The sequence below is a fragment of the Neurospora crassa genome, linkage group VI (assembly GCF_000182925.2).
Source record: "Neurospora crassa OR74A linkage group VI, whole genome shotgun sequence".
In the NCBI taxonomy this organism is placed as follows: Eukaryota; Fungi; Ascomycota; class Sordariomycetes; order Sordariales; family Sordariaceae; genus Neurospora; species Neurospora crassa.
The window spans coordinates 3,104,522-3,124,340 of record NC_026506.1 but is presented as its reverse complement, the minus strand read 5'-3'; the positions used below and the strand labels follow the sequence as shown (position 1 = coordinate 3,124,340).

The 19,819-nt window shown below is 52.6% G+C and overlaps 5 protein-coding genes and 2 non-coding genes across 7 annotated transcripts; 4 read left to right on the top strand and 3 right to left on the bottom strand.

Annotated features, from left to right (window-relative positions):
* Positions 1–2,669: 2,669 nt before the first annotated feature.
* On the top strand, positions 2,670–5,627 carry NCU06003 (mannose-1-phosphate guanyltransferase). The gene is made up of 4 exons (XM_953718.2): positions 2,670–3,129; positions 3,236–3,279; positions 3,416–3,562; positions 3,644–5,627. The coding sequence occupies exons 1-4, from the start codon at positions 3,123–3,125 to the stop codon at positions 4,538–4,540; spliced, it is 1,095 nt and encodes a 364-aa protein (XP_958811.1). The 5' UTR covers positions 2,670–3,122; the 3' UTR covers positions 4,541–5,627.
* A 1,891-nt stretch (positions 5,628–7,518) lies between these two features.
* Positions 7,519–10,831, bottom strand: NCU06005 (glycerol kinase). The gene is made up of 2 exons (XM_953720.3): positions 8,506–10,831; positions 7,519–8,372 (listed from the first exon to the last, which is right to left on the bottom strand). The coding sequence occupies exons 1-2, from the start codon at positions 9,803–9,805 to the stop codon at positions 7,918–7,920; spliced, it is 1,755 nt and encodes a 584-aa protein (XP_958813.3). The 5' UTR covers positions 9,806–10,831; the 3' UTR covers positions 7,519–7,917.
* A 1,386-nt stretch (positions 10,832–12,217) lies between these two features.
* Positions 12,218–12,290, bottom strand: NCU15398. The gene has a single exon. It is a non-coding gene; the product is annotated as a tRNA-Lys (tRNA).
* Positions 12,291–14,560: 2,270 nt separating this feature from the next.
* Positions 14,561–16,179, top strand: stk-37 (serine/threonine protein kinase-37; the record flags this gene model as incomplete). Its single annotated transcript, XM_953721.2, has 2 exons — positions 14,561–15,909; positions 15,960–16,179. 2 exons carry the CDS (start codon positions 14,561–14,563, stop codon positions 16,177–16,179), a joined length of 1,569 nt encoding a protein of 522 aa, XP_958814.2.
* A 573-nt stretch (positions 16,180–16,752) lies between these two features.
* Positions 16,753–17,692, top strand: NCU06007 (hypothetical protein; the record flags this gene model as incomplete). Its single annotated transcript, XM_953722.2, has 3 exons — positions 16,753–16,963; positions 17,275–17,430; positions 17,534–17,692. 3 exons carry the CDS (start codon positions 16,753–16,755, stop codon positions 17,647–17,649), a joined length of 483 nt encoding a protein of 160 aa, XP_958815.1. The 3' UTR covers positions 17,650–17,692.
* On the bottom strand, positions 17,344–19,433 carry NCU06008 (hypothetical protein). The gene has a single exon (XM_953723.3). The coding sequence runs from the start codon at positions 19,242–19,244 to the stop codon at positions 17,964–17,966; it is 1,281 nt and encodes a 426-aa protein (XP_958816.3). The 5' UTR covers positions 19,245–19,433; the 3' UTR covers positions 17,344–17,963.
* Positions 19,434–19,644: 211 nt separating this feature from the next.
* NCU15397 lies at positions 19,645–19,717 on the top strand. The gene has a single exon. It is a non-coding gene; the product is annotated as a tRNA-Arg (tRNA).
* Positions 19,718–19,819: the final 102 nt, after the last annotated feature.

Genomic DNA, 19,819 nt, shown 5'->3' with positions numbered 1-19,819 from the left:
CTCGCGATATTGCTCAGTCTTGGTGGATATTTTCGGTATGATATTATCTTACTGTGATATGTTCTCCTTTGTATCATTCTCAACCGTCGATATAAGTTCAACGTAGTTGGTACATCTGCACTAATATGTGTGGCGCGGGTTTCAGGCGAATATTGTTAGCACTTGAGTACATGGGAGCAGACGTCTACCCATTCCAGCCCTATAACCCCAGTCCGATCCCGATCCCGATTCGCTATGCTCGATCAGCCTCGTACCGACATTGCAGTGCTCCTCCCGATAGAGCTCCGTTTCAGTAGTCCCCATCCAGCCCGCGTCCTGCGGGACTACCCAGGGGTAAAGATCTCAAATGAGGTCAAGGGTGCGGTATGTAACTGGGGGCCTGCTGGGCCAGGGAAGGGAAGAACGAAGGAACGCACATGGAAAGGGAAAACCAAGCGAGCGAACCGCTAGGATGATATATATATGGTTGGCACTTCTCTAGAGTTTAGGATCCGTCCAGGGTCAGGTAAGGGTTAGTACGTTAGAAGCCCGGACTTTGAACTTTGGGATGTCAGGGGTCAGATACTAAATCCACGGATTCAGTTTGTCGGTGGAACTCCAACTTTACAGACTGGAGACTTCAAGGGTACTTGATAGACGACCTATGATTTAAATGCTTGAGCAGAAATTGAGGAATGAGAAGAAGGATAAGTGATGGAGATGGAGTTCATAAACCTGAAGAGCAGCGTATCTCGTGCCATTGTGGGAGCCGCCAATCTCCGGTTTACTCTAGGACCCAGTGAGTGATTGACATATCATCATCGACGCCACAGAACCGTGATGATTGCGATCACCAGCACCTATGTATATGGATTATATACTTGGACCAGGCTTAGGTTCGGGGCAATAGTAGTACCACTGCAAAACATCGAACGTGGCGGTGCTTGTTTCATTGGAGGTCAAAAGGGTTTTGGGGGATGGTGGGTATCCTTGTCTCGGGCGGTTGCGGTTGCGGTTGCGGATTCCTATGGAGATGGGCTTACGTATGCGCATTGTGGTATTGTACGCTGTATACCACTCGACTCGCCTGACTTTAAGATACTCCATCATTTCTGGTCCGAGCTTCCAGATTGCATTTGACGCAAGAGGCATATACATTCCTACGTAGGTAATGTAAGCTCGTGTGCCATAAGGTGAGAAGTGAGACCGCAGTCACCACACCACGTATCATCCTTTAATGTACCTCGTATAACAACCGCCACCACCACCACAGGCAGGTATGAGAGATCACGTTGAACTTTTGATGAAGTTGTGTATACATGGTACGATAGCCCATTTCCACATTTCGGGATATTTCTGGGTCAGTCAGGGTCGGTGTATCCAGATCACCGCTGTGGATAAAACACCCTTCATTTCCTCGACAAGGAAGCTTGTTTTGACATTTTGAACGATCTGCTCGAATTCCCCCATTACCCGATGGAGGATATCGCAAACGGCGTAGAAGCTTTCACAGAGTCAGATCTGTGCTTGAGGCGCACAATGTATTTTTGTTCTTGTTATTTTGACTTGGCTCGGCCCAACTCTGACGATGTTGTGCCAAAAGCAGGTTTGTAGCGTAGTTCGTGGAGTCGTAGAGTGGGCGTGGTGTGCTGCAGCAAAAGTTCCATGACCCACGACCCACGCCACGGGCGGAAGATGGAGCACATGACTTTTATGAGACAGAGGGGCAAGTTTGAGGGCTGCGTGTGTAGTATATACTCGTCGAGTATAACTTCAACGTCTGAACGATGGGCAGACATCGAGTTGATGACCACACAGGCCAATTGTCTGAACCTGAAACATCTTGTAGATTATCGCGACATAAGTCAAGCGAAATCGCTTATCGAGTTGGCAGGTCTGACTGATGTCGTCGACGTTGACCTGCTCGGGCGGCGCCGTGGCTACACTAAAAAAAAAAAAGGGGGCGGCACCGAAACAAAAGAAGCATCGATGGAAATTCAGGGGATGGTGTTCTGCAACGGCGCAAGCCAATCTCGTCAAGGAGATTGAGGTGGTTTGATTGGCGAGCCCGCTTGGATCTCTTGGGTGGTCTGCCCCTCTCTGGTGGGGGCTTCAACCAATGGGACATGTCCATTCGAGGCCGTGCCCCTTTCCAGGTTTCCCCAACTTGACCACAAAGAGAGCACCGGAGATGGAGCACGGGCCACAGGAACCGCTAGCGGACCGTTTTAGCATGGTGCAGTGGCATGGACCAGGAAATCATCGAGCAGGGAACCCACCGGAAGCTGCTGCGCCATGCCCAAACCAGCTCGAGATGGAAACAGCAATGACAGCTTGGCCGCTGCAGAGCGCAGTGGTGAAGAAGAGGGCCCAACCTGGTTGTGTGGAATGAGTGAGATACAATGGACGAAAAGGGAAAACGTGCATGGAATCCGTGACGGAAACGTCGAGACTGCCCGTGGAGTACCATAGGTACGTACTTTCGTCAAGTAAAGAGGGTTCAGGTGGGGAGGTGCCTGCGTGCGGGAGCCAAACTGGTGACTGGAAGTGGCCCGGGACGAGGTGTGTGACCTGGCCCCCTGTTCCCGTCCACCAGCCAGGGGAATGGAAGCTGAGTGGCCCGGGAGGGGAGCCAAAAGTGTACACTAGTGGAATAGTAGCAGCGGGCAGCCTCAGACCATCTGGCATCCATTCAGCCCGCAACACACCCAGAGAGCGGGCAGAGACTCGACCGTCCGGGACCCTCGACTCGAAAAAAAGATCCATCCAGGGTGTCCTCAATCAACAGGAAACATTAACCTTCGCTTCCACTTCCATACATCATCCCACCTTCTCCCACCTCCAAACCACACCTTTCGTCCTCGGGACACACCACCCTATTCCCTTCTATCACCATCGCAGCCCATCGTCCTGTTCTTCATACTTGACAGGTCGTCGTTAATTCCCGCCAAGAGGCCATAGTAATCACTTCCCCCCCTTTTCACAACGCTCCAGTTCTTGCACCGGTTGTAGCAAGCCGCCTTTCCAGCTTCTTCCTTCCTTCTTACACTCGTTGAACAACCCTTTCTGCGATACGCTCGTTGTCTATCACGACCGTTACGACCGACACTTCCACCAACACAACCACCACCAAACCAGCAATCATGAAGGGTAAGCTCTGCTCGATTCCTCTCTCCTGGTGCTGGTGCTCTTGGCCCACACAATGGACCCTACAATGACGGGAACCCTGACTGACGCGTTTCCCCCCCTGTTGCAGCTCTTATTCTCGTCGGCGGCTTTGGCACTCGCCTTCGCCCTCTCGTAAGCGACCCCCCCAACCATACCATCCTGGGCTGTGCCATGGGATGCCATGCCATGGCCTCATGGCTGGCCTGTCTGCGGCCTGGTAGCCGTCATAGCAATTCGACGTCACGACTAACCACGTCTCTTGATATAGACCTTGACCATGCCCAAGCCCCTGGTTGAGTTCGGCAACAAGCGTATGATTCTGCACCAGATCGAGGCCCTTGCGGCAGCCGGTGTTACCGACATCGTTCTCGCCGTCAACTATCGCCCTGAAATTATGGAGAAGTACTTGGCTGAGGTTAGTGACAAGCTCCTTCGGAAAAGAAGGCCCCCCGACTAGAGGTACCTTGCTAACCCTTTCTTCTCTCCCCCAATGCAGTACGAGAAGCAGTTCGGTATCAACATTACCATCTCTATCGAAAGCGAGCCCCTGGGCACTGCTGGTCCCCTGAAGTTGGCCGAGGACGTCCTCAGGAAAGACGACACTCCCTTCTTTGTCCTCAACTCCGACGTTACCTGCGAATATCCCTTCAAGGAGCTCGCCGCCTTCCACAAGGCCCACGGTGACGAGGGTACCATCGTGGTGACCAAGGTGGAGGAGCCTTCCAAGTATGGTGTCGTCGTCCACAAGCCCAACCACCCATCTCGCATCGACCGCTTCGTTGAGAAGCCCGTGCAGTTCGTCGGCAACCGCATCAACGCCGGCCTCTACATCTTCAACCCCTCAGTCATTGACCGCGTTGAGCTGCGGCCCACCTCCATCGAACAGGAGACCTTCCCTGCCATGGTCAGGGACGGTCAATTACACTCTTTCGACCTTGAGGGCTTCTGGATGGACATCGGTCAGCCCAAGGATTTCCTGACGGGTACCTGCCTCTATCTTTCCTCCCTTACCAAGAAGGGCTCCAAGGAGCTCGCCCCCACCACTCTGCCCTACATCCACGGCGGCAACGTTCTTATCGACCCCTCAGCGAAGATCGGCAAGAACTGCAGAATCGGACCCAATGTTACCATTGGCCCCAACGTTGTCGTTGGCGACGGCGTCCGTCTGCAGCGCTGTGTGTTGCTCGAAGGATCCAAGGTTAAGGACCACGCTTGGGTCAAGAGCACCATTGTTGGCTGGAACAGCACGGTTGGCAAGTGGGCCCGTCTCGAGAACGTAACAGTTCTCGGCGACGATGTCACCATTGGCGACGAGATTTACGTTAACGGCGGCAGCATTCTGCCACACAAGACCATCAAGGCCAACGTCGACGTACCGGCCATTATCATGTAAACGAAGCCATCTAGTCCTGACTTTCCGCGACCGTAACGATGACGAGACGAGCTACCATAATCATTCATCTTAATTTCTTCGAAAAATATACCACCTTTTTAGATCTTTTCTCGACACCGCCATACCTTTTTCACCTCTTCGACTTTTTACCTGCCTTACTTCTCTCTCGTGACTCGGCTCCTACCATCTGTGCCGTTGCTGAATGACGCAAAAAAAGAAATACAACCCTCCGGTCTCCTCCGCTTTCTCCCCTCTTCGATCTTGATATTCTTCTCGGTTTAACGCATTTTGTTTCATCGTCCGCAACAAACGGTGCCTTGCGCGGAACGATTTTACGGCGGATGACTTCTCAAGATAGTTCTCGATACGCGGGCCCGAATCATGCTATACTGTAACGACATTTTTCTGAGCATGTGGTAATATGGTATGCGAGGCCGGATTTGTTGCATGCGAATTCGCCCTTGGGGAGAGAAAGGACGACGCATTTCCGGGGGGACTTGAAAAAAGGGCATGGGAGAGCAAAAAGGAGTCTGGACGATGGCAACGCTTGCTGAAAAGGTTCTGTTATGCCATAGCATGAAATATGGGTCATTGGGGTGGTCAGACATAACCATGCAATTGACTCGCAATTGAACAATTCCCCTCTCTCTCTCGACTTCAAGTGCCATGTTGACAATATGGTGATGTTTTGTATAGGTTTGATGAGGCTGTGGCCGTATGTACCAGCAGTCACATGTTATTGACAGTTGAGGAATGTATAAGAGGAGATCTTCCTCATCAGTTGGCTCTCAGACGAGACCAAAATGGAAGAGTGAACGGAAGAACAAATGACGGGGAAGATATGCAAAGCAGTGTAGAAAGAAGACTTGTCAAGAGAAAAGGAAGAAGCTTGGGTCATTATCATCATATCCCACTTCACGTCGGTGGGGGTTGAACTGGTTTGTTCTGCAATGAGGCAATGACGATATGTCGTAGGTATACGTCGACAAAATCTCCCACAATGCCTCGGTCACACCAAAACACATTGACATAAGCTGCAGTTAGTAGCATGTCTTCATGTACCATACCGTATTTCAACTGCCTTGCCTTGCCTTGACTGCTTCGCCTTACCTAGGGTACTTGGGTACATTGAGCAGACTAGCCTTACCTTGTTTTGCTTTAGGTATATTCCGTCGACACCCACTGTCTTGTCCTACGTTGCCTGACCTGCTTACATTACCTTTAGTTTGCTGCATGAAGCTGGTATCACGTCGTCTCGCTTTGCATTTCTCCAACTGTTGCAACTCGGTTCTAACTCTGCCGTCTTGTAATCATCATCTGATCATCTTTTCTGTAGCCTGTATCGTGTCTACACTGTCTAGCTCGCGAAAAGACTTGTGATGGTCATAAGCGACTTACCACCAGAACCAAATTGGAGAGCATGCGGGACTAGGGATATGGTGCGGCTGTTCAAGGAGACTTGAAGGCGTTTGACCCGGCAGTGGTGATCTAGCTCGTATAGGGGATATATGCACGTCTTGCTTGGTTTGGAGGAAGACTTATGTCCCAAACCACGGCATACCGACATATGGTACCTTGGGCCATTGCTAGCAGACGAATGACAGAGCCCAGTTGGCTCTACGTCTGCAAAATGGTCTATAAGACGTGCAAGCATGCTTGCAATTGATGTTGGGAAAAAGCCGGTTCCGCGTGTCTGTACCGTGTCTCTGGGGCATTTCTTTTGGTAAGATTATCCGGCTTGATATTTTCTTATATCACCGTGAGGGGGGCAACCTGTTACATGCTCGGTCGGATCTTGGAAAAAATGGATTCATAGCAAACGGAGCCAAACATAGGTACCTCAAAGTACTTTTCTAGTGACAGATCTGAAAAATATATTCTCTTTACTTCCAAAGGCCGACTTGGAAAATCCAGCTCGCAATGAACGAGTGTCAATCACACACACCCATACACTAAATGTCCCTCGATTTTCAGTGTTTTCCAGTGAGGCCAGAAAGCTTGTAAAGTGTGGGTTTGTAGGTAGTGTTGATGTAGACAAGTTCAAGGGAACAGCTGTATGCATACCTTTATATTGACTAATAAAGAGCAGGGCAAGCCAAGGTGAAACAAGACATGATGACAGTTATTGGGGTTCATACGTCTCCAAATTTCGCTGGAACTTGTACATATGACTAGGTACTGACAGACAGCCTGTGAATGCCGGCGCACATTGGGCGTGATCTTTACATGCCTTAACATACCACCACTCCATGTACCTTGTGGTACGTAAGTCTTCAACATTTCTCCTGCGTGCGCACCTTGATGTCATAGAACTCGCGAAATTGGTCAAATACCTACTATCCTTCTTTAGGCTCCGAACACATGACAGAAATCTGCCAGAAGTATGCCCAGTAAGCACGCATATGCCAGTGAATGTGGCCTTCCAGTTAGTGTAAGCTCGGAGATATTGCCTTCTATGTTAACTTACATACATTTTGAGGCACAAGGGCCGGCCTGGTCCTGTCAGCTACCTGTACAAATTCGCCGCATATCCGGTGCCTATGGAGCGATAGTATTTGACCAGTCTCGCGAGTTTCTACAGTATCTGCCTACCTATAGTTCTGCATGTAGATGATATGATCCACCTATCCACTTCAACTATCGGGATCTACTTGGAGGATCGAGGAACAAGGAGGGAGGATGAAAAGATAACAAATAAGTGCTTAGGCCGAGGATGCAGCAACCGGAGTGTTAAAGGACATGTGATGGGGACCGGAAGTCATGGTACGTAAGTCCGGATTATCCGGCTGTGTGCAAGTTACGTGATGGAAAGAGAAGTGATGTTCGGCATGACGCCGGCCATGGATAGGGGAAATTTTTATGTCTACGAACTGGGGTGGGAGTAGCAGAGTGATGAGGGATATTCTGAGGCACAAAGCCAGCGAAGCGGAAAAAGACGTCAATTGCCATCACGAATGGGCAGCAGTTTGTGGAATATTCATATAATGATGTTGAAATATTCATATAATAATGTAATTACTTGATAGCCATCCAAGTCCCAATGTTCCAAGAACTAAATGAGGGTATCCTCGTAAGGTATTAGATCAAGCCATTTATTCCCGCCGGCAGTCCCATTCACGCTTATTCATGCGTGTGTTGCTTTGTTCATTGCGCCCTTTTTCGCCGTAACTCCTCGCAAAAAAAAAGCCCAATCATGATAAGTTATACAGGAGAAAAGAATGAAAAAATATACCCAAAAATGCTCAATCCGAACTCCATCGCAAAATCCCAATGCAGTATTTTTAAAGCAAGCAAAATGTTGTACAAGATCATCGTGTGAGACGATGGATCTGGAAAGAGAATGCGCATAGAAAGGGTGAGAAAGCGAGGTGTCCGGCTTAGGCCTTCTTCACCTCCTCGTCGCACTCGTCGTCTTCGTTGTCATTGTCTTGCAGCCAGCCGCGGCTCATCTGAACAGCCTGGTTCCACTTCTTGAACCTCTTCTCGGCACACTTGCGAGAAATCTTAGGCTCAAAGACCTTCCGGCCGGTCCGGTTAACTTCCTGGAGCTCGGTGGTATCGCTCCAGACACCGGTAGCGAGGCCGGCCGCAATGGCAGCGCCAAGAGCGGTGGTTTCGCACATGGCCGGGCGATCAACGGGAATACCGCTGATGTCAGCCTGGGTCTGCATGGTCAGGTCGGAGTTGGAGAGACCACCATCGACAGCGAGGAGCTTGAGCTTGCAGCCCGAGTCTTTCTCCATGGCATCAAGGATAGCCTTGGTCTGGAAGCAAGTAGCCTCGAGAGTGGCACGAGCAATGTGTCCCTTTTGGGTGTGTTGAGTAATTCCGACTATTGGGCACATGACAGGTTAGCTTCCGATCTTTCATGTGGAACGGGGTAGGATGAATGTAACGGTTGGATGATGCTCCAAGGTGGGTCGGAAGAAGTCGTGTGGAAAGAGTGGGTAATGGAGATCACTTACACAAAGTTCCCTTTGCATCATCGATCCAGTAAGGGGCGAACAGGCCGCTGAAGGCGGTGACAAACACAACACCTCCGTTGTCGGGCACCGACTCGGCAAGGTCGTTGATTTGCTTAGCGTTCTCAATGAAGTTGAGGTTGTTCTGGAGGAAGGTGACGCCGGCGCCGGCGACAGCAATGCTGCCTTCGAGGGCGTAGACGGGCGCGCGGCCCTGGCCAAAGTCGTAGGCGACAGTGGACAGAAGACCGTACTGCGAGATGACGGGCTCGGTGCCGACGTTGTAGAGCAGGAAGCAGCCAGTGCCGTAGGTGTTCTTTGCTTGGCCGGGGTTGAAGCCGCACTGGCCAACCAGGGCGCTGGATTGATCGCCCAAGCAACCAGCGATCGGCACACCCGACAGCGCACCACTGGCAATGCGACCGAAACATTCAGGGTCCGACGAAGGGACGATCTTGGGCAAATGCACCTTGGTTCGGTCAATTCCGAAGAATCCTAGCATCTTGTCGTCATACTGCAGAGTGCGAATGTTCATGAACATGGTTCTGCTGGCGTTGGTGCTGTCTGTTACGTGGACAGGACTCTCAGCCTGGGCACCGCCATTGAGCTTGTAGATGAGCCAAGTGTCGACAGTGCCGAAGGCAAGACGGCCTTCTTCGTAGGCCTGCTTGACGGCCTCAACATTCTCAATGAGCCAAAGAAGCTTGACGCTGCTGGGATAAGTGGAGAGGGGAAGACCGCAAAGGTCCTTGATGGCATCGGCGCCGTCCTTGTCCTTGAGGTCGCGGACAAGGGACTTGGTGCGGGTATCGGACCAGACGACGGCATTATAGAGAGGCTCGCCGGTTTCATGGTCCCACACGAGCGTGGTTTCGCGCTGGTTGGTGATGCCGATGGAGCGGATGTCGTTCTTGGAGAAGCCTAGTCGTTGAAACTTACGCATGGCACCTTCAATGCACTCTTCGACCGAGTTGAGCAGAGTCATGGGGTCGTGCTCATGCCATCCTGACTTGGGGTAGAGGTTCTCAAACTCAATCTGGTGGCTGGCAACAGGGTCGCCCTCGCCGTTGAAGATAAGGAAGCGGGAAGAGGTGGTGCCTTGGTCGACGGAGCCGACGAACCAGTGGTTTTTCCTCTCCTCGGGCGTCTCGTGGATGCCGCGGGGAAGATGCTCTAGGTGGGTGACAATGGGACCCTTGTGGGCCTTTGCTAGGTTGCGGGCGTCCATGCCATCGTTTGTGAGGGTGGGTTCTACACACATGACGCCGGCCTCGACGCCGTCGTTAAGGTTGAGTAACTTCATGGTGACTGAAGTTGTTCTTGTAGGAACGGGCTCAAGCGGGGTAGATGGTAATGCCTCGTGCGGGGTGTCTGTGTTTGTGTCTGTGGTGGTGGTGGTTGTGGTGGTGGTGGTGCTTGTATGACTTGTATGACTGGTATGACTTGTATGACTTGTGTGACGTGTGTGAGTGAAGCCGAGGTAGTTGGTAGTGGTGGCGGTGGTGGTGTGGTGGTATGTCTTGTTGGTATAAAGAAAGGGAGGTGATGGAGAACAAGAGAGAAAGCCGTTTCGGATGGCTGAATGCGGCCGGCTACTTGTAGTACTGAGACGGGTTGCGGATGAGGCAGGTCTGACGGGCTGGATGCCTACTATGACACAGCCGGAGAAAGTGACACAATGTGGGGGGGAGGATCGAGATCGGGCAAGACTGTTTGTCTGCTGGAGAATGAGGACCCTGGATCGACGTCCCCAAGATCGATGTGCCAAACAGAGGCCGCGAGGACGGTTGCTATTGCGTGGTCGAGTGCGGAGGAGGAGACGAGCTGCCGCGGCTACTACGTCATCAAAGGCCTGGCCCTAGCTGATAATCGGTGGTGCTGATAACACTGGGAGAGTGCTGATAGTGGTGCACGGACCTCCGGGTCTTGTTCGTTGGATGATGGACTTGAGAGCGTTGTTTACACGGCTGATGGTCGAACAAGACTTCAAGTGGTGTCGATGGTGTTCATTGATGACCTGGTGCGACCACCTCATCGTCCACATCGAGGGCGACATGTTTACCTTATTTATTCCAGACAGCGACCGCACTGCACCTTGCTTCTTCTGCTGCTGGCCAGGTATGCGAGCTATGCTAGTCTCGTTCCCCTGGCTGGGCGCAATCTGGGCTGGTCTCTTGTGACCAGCTGCAATCTGCGACGGAATGGTCTCTCTTTCCTGTCCCAGACTCCCGAACCGAACCGTCCCAGGCCTGGCTCGTGTAGTGCGTGCCGCGTGCAGGGTGAGCAGGTCTGACAGGGTGAATGCGCAATCGATTTTCTCGGCAGTAATCTTGTCAACTTGCCCGGCTGATTTTTTTCCGTCTGCTTCTGGAGAACACACACTACCAAAAAAACAGATCAAAAAAAAAAAGAAAAAATTTGATCGGCGCGCTTTGTTGCGCTTCCTGCTGCTGGCCAGTGGTGGAACATTTGCGGGGATCCACTTGACGCCCAATCAAGAAACCTTTTTCCCCTTTCCGGTACGCGCTAGAAGGTACCACGGTACTTGTACATTTCTTCCCCTCAGCACCTCCATGCTTCGCTGCTACGTCGCATCCTGCAGCGCGGTTGCACTCGCTGCACCATGGCTGTTGCTGGGAGAAGGTACCTGCTGCATGGAACATGTGCAGAGGTCGCGAATGCGGATGGGCGGTCGCAGGGGGAGAATTGCCCCGAAAATGCGGAGTCGTCCTCTCCAGGAAGCCCGAAGAGCCACTTTTCTCCCTTTTACACCCACCAACACGGACAAGATTTGCACCGACAAGGAGCCTCGAACATTGAAGCAAAAGTCCAGAACGCTCCAATGCTCGCACTACTCCTTTGAACAACTGGGGTTTGTTCCGGGCCTCCATTGCGATGCGACGGCACCACCGCGATGCACTACCTAGCTGACCATGTATGTATGTACAACGTGTAGTGTACCTCCAAGCACCTCCCAGCACATTGAAGCACCTCGGCCAACCGCAGCAGAACTGATAACGTTATTTTAGGCTCATCAAACCTGAATGAACCTGTGACCTGTCCTGTCTTTCATCGTCTCCGCCCCTGATTCAGGGAATACGACCCCCCGCCAACAACTTGGACGGAGAACTGGAGTCTGGCAAGTCCCGTCCAGGGGCAAGGACCGGATTTCCCAAAATATACAATGCCATTCAGAGGAGACCGAGGGGAGACCTGGGGCCGCGAACGGCATCGACGGGAACAGGAAAGCGTATCAAGATTGAAGAAGCCGCCTCTACACTACCCTACACCACACTACACCACACGGTGTTGTTGTTACTAGTGTAGTATTGTCATTTGTCATTGCTACACTATGATGCCCCTTGCCTCTCAAAGCCTCTTAATGCTACCCGACACCCTCTGGCGGTTACGACAGTCGGCCGATGATCGCTGGCTTGAGGGCCTCTCGTTGGCTTATTGCACCTCAGCTATGAGATAAGAATTGTGGACTGCCAAGATGCTCAACCACCATCTCGATGTGCAAAGGCGAAAACAAGCCACACATTTATGCAGCCATACAAAAGGCTCACGGTGAAAGACCCCCGGGCCGGTATGATGCTCGGTCACCGTGTTCTGTTTTTTTGTTTGTTTGTTCTGACATCAAAAGCTACGGCTGACGTTAGAAAACTGGAGCAAAATGTCAAAAAGAAGACTGTTCACTCGCCGCCGGGAATTGAGCCCGACGTGGGGGTCGAACCCACAACCTTGAGATTAAGAGTCTCACGCTCTACCGATTGAGCTAGCCGGGCGAGTTGAAAGCGCAGTGCTGCTCCTGTTGAAAGTGTGGGCGCACAAATTTCGGTCAAGAAAGCGTGTGAGAGAGAGTGAGTGATGATTCATTGTGCTATCGCCAGTTGGCCGGACTTCCTAATTGGGAAGTGCCGAAGGGGCATCGTCGATTCGAGCGATTACGCGACCAGCAAGGCCCAACACTTGTCGCACTGACATGGGCGCTTGCTTTCTGTGCAAAAGGGTCGCATTTACACAGTATCGTATTTGTCGATCCGCCAAATTCCGTGGAGTCGCGTCCCAAATGACGAAATTTTGTTTGGGTCACGGGGACTGATGAATCTGGCGGGATTCGGTGAGCATTCGAGAAGACAGCGTGTTCGGTGCCTGCAGCTGTGGAAGAGGGGGAAGCAAAGAAACTGAACCGAGACATTTGACAAAGTTCCATCCGCATCGCAGGAGCGAGACTGCAGCCATGCCCGGTCGGTCACTGCTGCATGGTCAGCTCCGACTGCGGGATGCCCCACCTTCTTTCCCCATGGTGTATTCCCATTCTTTCATGCACGGGTTACGCATGCATGCAACAGACAGAGCCTGGAACTTGAAGGAAATCGATTACCTCCATCAAGCCGTCACCACCACCATTGTGGCCCAAAGTTCCAAACATTCAGCAGGAGCACGGCTGGAATGCCCCGATGCAAGTTGTAAATAGTGCAGAGTGCCCAACAGGAAAGCACGAGCTTGCAAAAACATTGGTGTTGAGTTTCCACTTCAAGGACAAGCCGAGGACATGCAGGACAGGCCCGACCAGAAAGCGCAGAAACATCGGGATACACTACAGAGTGCGACGCTTTGCTGGTCTTGTGATGTCAATTGATCTTCATGAATTGGAGAATGTTGACGTTGACCCCGCCCGCTTCGTGCTTTGCTCCCGCGCGTTTCCGCTGGGCCTAGGTTGCCCCTTGTCCTGCTGCCCTACGGAAGTACCACCGTTGAATTCTGGTCGAACCTCACTACGTAGGTACGCAGCACGTACGGGAGAGGTACGTACCCTACACGACACTATGTAAAAGGTAGGTACGTACCTAGCTCGTCCATCACTGCCGCCGTCGGCCCTCGCCCCGCCCCAGTCATCTTTTTGGGGTGGGTTCTTCCCCCTTGGGGCTCCCGCAATTCCCGTCAATCCCGTTCCCCGCCAGCTTGTCCTGCCTGAGGAGGTGGCCAGCACCCAGGCTCTTCCGTCTTCGTCCCGTCGAGCAGGCTTCATACCCAAAGGCCCCACTGAAGCTACGGCCCCAGTGATGCGCCCGCTCCCGTCGCCGGCTTGGTTCCAATTTGGACAATCCACGGGAAGCGACACCACCTAAGCCATCAATCATAATCATGCCGCCATGATGAGCCTGATGTTCACGCTTGCTGGGCATCGCTTGTGGGACAAATGCGCTACAGGGGAAGAGATGGACAAGGCGCCACCGGGGTTAAGCTTGATATCTTGACGCACTGGAAAAAGCGACGAGCAATACTTACTTATCTATCAGCAGAGTCTGATTGAGCCGTCGCCCTGTTGCGCTAAAAGAGGAGCCAATGTCCCGCTGTCTTACTCATCTAGCTTTCAACGGCGGCTACCTTCGTGCTGGGCCCAAGAGCGCTGCCATGAGGCGCTTTAAACTTGGCATCGGGAGTCGAATTTTGAGATTGGTGAGCGGCGGTCTCGGGACTCTCGAGGCCTGCCTGGCCTGTCCACTTGTTGCAGCATTCTCTGGGCCTCGCTCGGGTTCTTCTCACCGCGAGCCAGTCGCTGCGTTCACCGGGCAGATTTGGGCCTGAAACCGCATATCTGCCAACCAAGGGAACGATCCTATCACAACCAGAGGATTTACCGCCCCCGTCTCGTTTCGAGACATGGCACTTCCACCGCCTGCTCGTTCGGTGTCTGCTCCGGGCGTCTTGTTGCGGCATTCCCCGCTTTGACAATCGGCCAGCGAAACACGGAAAATCACGACCAAGCTTCATTTTCCTAGGCAATCTTGGAAGACTCGAGAACTGTGGATGGCTGGATTAGTGCCAACCTGTCACCACTATCGCGATCTAGCCTCATCTCAGTCCCAAGACAAGGTACCTGGAGACTTTGCTGGTCGATTTGCTTGGCCCTTGCATCACCCGCAACCCACCCTCCAACCCACCCCCCTTTTTGTCTTTCCGTCAATCGCTTCCCGCCGCTTACGAGAGGGTACCTTTCTATTTCAAGCACTGAGCAGCCCGGCGTAGCACGTGGGAAGCCGGGATTCAGATGTCCACCGATTCCGCCGGGAGCCAAGCCTCCCAGGCCATGCTCCACATGCTGGACTATATATCCACGCACGACCATGATCATTTCGAATGGGACGACCATGGCAGGGAAGAATCCGAGGCCTGGCTCCGTCCGGTCCAGGACGCGGGGCTCAGTCCCCAGAAGCACAAGGTTTTCAACCACGCAAACAAGGAGTATCTCAAGCCTCCTCAGCCTTTTATCCAGATAGGTCCTGAGCTGGGCGATTCCGGCTCGACCATCGTCTACAAGGTCAGCCCTCCGGACGATCAAGGCTACAGACGACCCCTGGCCCTCAAAGTCATTGTTTGCAAAGAAAACGCGCGCCCGCCTGGCCCTGACAGCAATGTGCGCAAGCTGGCCCTGCAAGAGGTGCGGAACATGGTGGCGGTGCGCCATCCTCACATCGTAGTCTACGTAGCTTCGTTTGAGGATTATTGCATCTCCAACCGCCAGGTCCGCCAGCGCCGTGCTGGTGGTACTGGTGCTCGCGCCGTCTTCAGGAGAGTCGATCAACAGATCAAGCGTCACATACTCGGCATCGCCATGTATCCTCCGGCCCAATGCAATCTACGAACTTTGATGCTCGATATCGCGTCCGCTGCTGCCCACTCACCACGTACTGCTGAAGAGGAAAATTGGATGGTACAATATCTCCATTCGTATTTTGGTTGCCTGTCCCAAGCTGTGAGCTATCTGCACAAGTCAACAGTACGCATACGACACAAGGACATCAAACCCGAGAACGTTGTCATTGACGATTTTGGCTTTCCTCTGCTCACCGACTTTGGGCTTTCCAAGCACTTTGAAACAGGCCAGCACTCTCAAGGACCTACCGCCAAGACGCTCAAGTATGCCGATCCAGAAGCAATGCAGGAGACGCAGCGCGATGAGAGGTCTGATGTCTTCTCACTGGGTTGTGTCTTCCTCGAGATGGTGACCGTATTACTCGGGAAGCCTCCATCGTATGCCGAGGAGCAGCTTGAGCGCATGGCAGGTAATGCCGATCAAGTTGGCGAGTTCAAGTACACCGATGCGTTAGACAACTTGCAGGAATATGTCGATCATCTCGAACAGGTGGCAGAAGATCAACTTGATGCGCTTCCATCTCCATCGCCGGACAGGCCCACACCATCAACGAACCTTCCGCCGTCCATGCCAAAATCACAATCCTTCAAAGAGAGGGAGAAAACTCGGCAAAGAGAGAGGGAAGCATCCCTAATCGGCGTCATCAAGGTCCTCAGACCCATCAGAAGAATGATGGATCACGATTACCACGTGCGCCCCTACGCCAGGGACCTTTACCCCTTGTTTCGCCACCTCTACGATATGTACGAAAGCCCCGGTCGCTGCGAAAACTGCGAGGAACAGATGCTGACAGGCAGGTCACGTCCGCCAACACGGGCGCCGACCATGATGGGGGTGGCCGCCAATGGCAGACAGCTACCGCTACAGCGGACGAGGTCGAACAGCCCGACTTTGGCCAAGAGTCCTACAGCTGGTTCGTTTACTATCAGGAGAGTGAGGGCAAATTCACTGTACATGGTCAAGCAGGCGTCGCATTCGCCAACGGATGCGGTGGGCATAGCATATCCGCATAATGGGCATAAGGTCTGATCATGAGCCATGAGCTGGCGTAGGGGGTGGGCGGCCGACGGCTACAACGACACAGGCCGAATCCGGTTATCATGGCGAGCCACGGAAGGGGGATATGAATAAGTGGCTCGGTGATGAAAGTATAAGCCTTTGGAAAAAAAAAAGAAGAAAAAAAGTGATTGGGCAATGGGCCTGCCAAAAGCAAAGCGTACAGGAAAGAAAATATTCTTCTTTTTTTTGCTGAATCATCGTGGGAGCTGGCAGCTAAAGGCATATCAAAATTGATAGTAGTCAATTTGCGCAAACTGTTTGTGACCAGCGACCCATTCAGGTCCAGATCAATCGACATCGTGGAAGACCATGTGTTTTGGATAACATGTAAGTTGTGGCCGTGCGTGAGACTACACTAAAGGATGGAGTCGCTTACATACGCTTAGTAACCTGTATATACTACCACGTTATCCACATTCTCACCTAACCTTCCATCCCATCAATTCTTTTATTCTTCATCCACATTTATTCCAGAAAAAGTCTCATCATCCCCACGAAAAAACATACAAGTAGACCGAACAGAAACAATGCCAGTCCGCGGGCCCGTCCCCGTCAACCTGACCACCAGACAGGCCGCCGAGGTGCTCAAGGTCGGGCCCATGACCATCCGCGTCTACGAGGACGGATCCCGCACCGGCGACCGCATCAGCGCCATCCTGTTGGAGCTCCCAGCGGGGGTTTCCGGGCCGCCCATGCATTGGCATCGGTTTCATGACGAGTTGTTTTTTGTCGTCAAGGGTAGGTGGTTCAATCTCTTGACCGTCTTGGCCTTTCTGTTTTTCTAGAGGAGGCAGCAGGGTCATGGGATTGAGCAGTGGTTGAGATGGGAGTGGGCTTGAGACGAGATGAGATGACATAAGAAGAGATGGAAGAAGATGCGATTGCAGATGGCTCAAGGGGTCTCCCTACGAGTAATCTTGTCAAACAACTGTCTACGAGCATGATGCAATACGACACGAGATCATCGTATCATATCTGGAAAATACACACGACACTTTTCTCTTAGCAATGTCTGACTGACTCTTTTTTTTTTTTTTTTCCTCTAAAAGGGACATGTCGCTTCGTAACACCCGACGCCGAAGTGGACGCCACGGCCGGAGACCTCATGACAGTCCCGCCGGGAGCCATCCACACGTTCAAAAATGCGTCGAAGACGGAAGCCTGCGAGGTGTATATGACTGCCACGCCAGGCCATTACGTCGATTGTATGCCCTTTCTTTCTGACCCTGCCCTTTGCCCACACCCTTTATCTGGTCGATCTCTCTGTAGGTGATCCTTGATATGCTAATGGGGGTTCTTGGATGATAGACTTTCGAATGCTCTCCAAGGCTGGTACGGAGGGGAAAATGCTTAGCAAGGAGGAGATAGAGCATCTTATGGCGCTGTTTGGGACATTTCCGCCGGATATCGAGTCAGAGCCTTAGAAGAGAGAGAAAAAGAAAAAGAAAAAGAAGGTTTTTTTCTTTTATACAATTTCCAAAAGTCGAAGTGATATGGGAAAACGGGTGCAGTGTAGATTTAGTGTTGAGACTTACAAAGACAGACGATATGTTAAGCCAGACTCCCGGCAATGCAAAAGCCATCAAAACCCCCCTAAAACTCCGCCATCAGCTCCGGTAAACAAGCAGGCTTGGAACAGGTGGGAAGGTAAAGACCAGCCACATCTACCAAGCAGGATATTATATGTACACATATAGCCAGCCGCTCTTGGATATTCGCCACTCCTACCGTCGCTCACTCAAAGCCCACGTCTATGACTGCTGCCATCGCCACGCCTCTCTCTCTCCAACATGGCATCAAACTCCCTTTGCGCCTGCTCCTTGGCCAGAGCTCTCTCCTGGTCGGTCTCTAAGTAGGAATGCGACAGTCCGTCCTCACGGCCGCCTACGGCAGCCGCACGGCGCTCAGCCCACAAACGGGACTGGGAAGGCTTGGCGTAGATGGCAGCTGTGGGTGCGGTCGTGCTCCCAGGTGCTTGCGCGGGGCCCCCCATTGCTTGCTGTCGGAGTCTGTCCCATGCGGAACCGGAAGATTGGGCGACGGGCGAGCTAACGGTACCCGTTCCTCTGGCGGCTGGTGCTACGGGGGAGGCATCATCGAAGAGGTAATCATCATCGTCATGGCTATAAGTGGATTGTTGTGTTTGCTGCCGCCGCTGCTGCTGCTGCTGCATCTGGTGTTGTTGTTTCTGTTCTTGTTGGTGCTGCTGGATCCGCTGGTAGTATGGTGTTTGCGCGTGCTGTGGTAGTTGCTGTTGATCCTCCTGGTGGTCATGATCCGGCTCGTGCTCAACTGAATAAGCGTCCCTCAGTTCAGGCCTCTCGTGAGTAATGCTATTCGCCTTCATCGCTTGTCCCGCCTCGAGCAGCTTCTGCTTGAATGCCTTGTTCCGCATCAGTGTCGCCGAGAAGACGGTTTCGGCATACGCATCCGCGATCCAGCCGCCGAAAATTCTCCAGGTAACATACCAGGCGGCAATGCGGACGCCTTGCCAGGCCAAAGTAGCCCGGTGTCCGGTAGCGAGGGTGAATCTCTGGCTCGGGAAGATTTCGGGGTTGAAGGATGCCGGTTTTGGCTTCCAGAAAGGGAAGTTGTACTTGTTGTATCCAACAGCCCAGCAGACGCCTGCGCCGAGGGCTATGGCGGGTCGGGCGTACGCATTGGTGACAGATCGCTTGGCGGCGCCGTAGGCGACAAGATCGATATCCTCCCGGTCCAGCGGCTGGTGACCCAATAGGAAGGACGTAGCCATGAGTCTCTGGCCCACGTCCACCTTGTACTGGTCTTGGGTGACGTTGAACAGAGGGGCCCAGAAGGGCAGTTGCGGCAGCGTGTTCCACTTGACGGGCATCTGGTCGACGAGCTTGGTGATGATTTCGTTTCTTTCTCTGATACTCCTAGCTCGGCGGTACTCTTCCCACCAGCTCTTGTCCCAATAGGGCACCGTATGACCACCCTCGAGCTGATGGGGCTCAATCTGCGCCTGCGACGCCCAGTCGCCGCTGTTGTCGTGGGGCATGGTGTCGCGGTTTCAATCGATCGGGGATGGGATCCTTGTTTCGCTGCTTAAGGCGTCGCCCTCTGCAATGTTGTAGCTTCCGTTAAGTCGCGGGATTGTGGTTGAATGGGTTCGCGATGTCGGAAATGGCCGACGGGTTCCAAAGTGCTGGTGGGGAGACGATGATGTCAATTCGAAAGGAGGGACGCAAGCACTAAAGACATGGAAGCTCCAAGGGTTAGACGAAGGGTGCTTGGGCCCTTTGAATGGCCGAAAGGGGCTTGGCATTGGGGAATGCTTTCTGAGCTTGCGTTTCATTCCTCTGCTGTGTAAGGCGGTATTGGGTGGTTCTTATTCAAGCGGATGAAATACAGTTTTGTCATGTATAATGCGACCTCCTGAGCATAAATGTTAAATGCCTGCCCGGCTGGCGCAATCGGTAGCGCGCAAGACTTCTAATCTTGAGGCTGTGGGTTCGATTCCCACGTCGGGCTAAGCTTTATACTCAACTTTTACCTCTATGTTTTCTGAGAACGCCTTTTTTCCGGGATGGATTCCCCTTTTTTCAACTCTTCGGGGGGGTTGTTTTTTTTTTT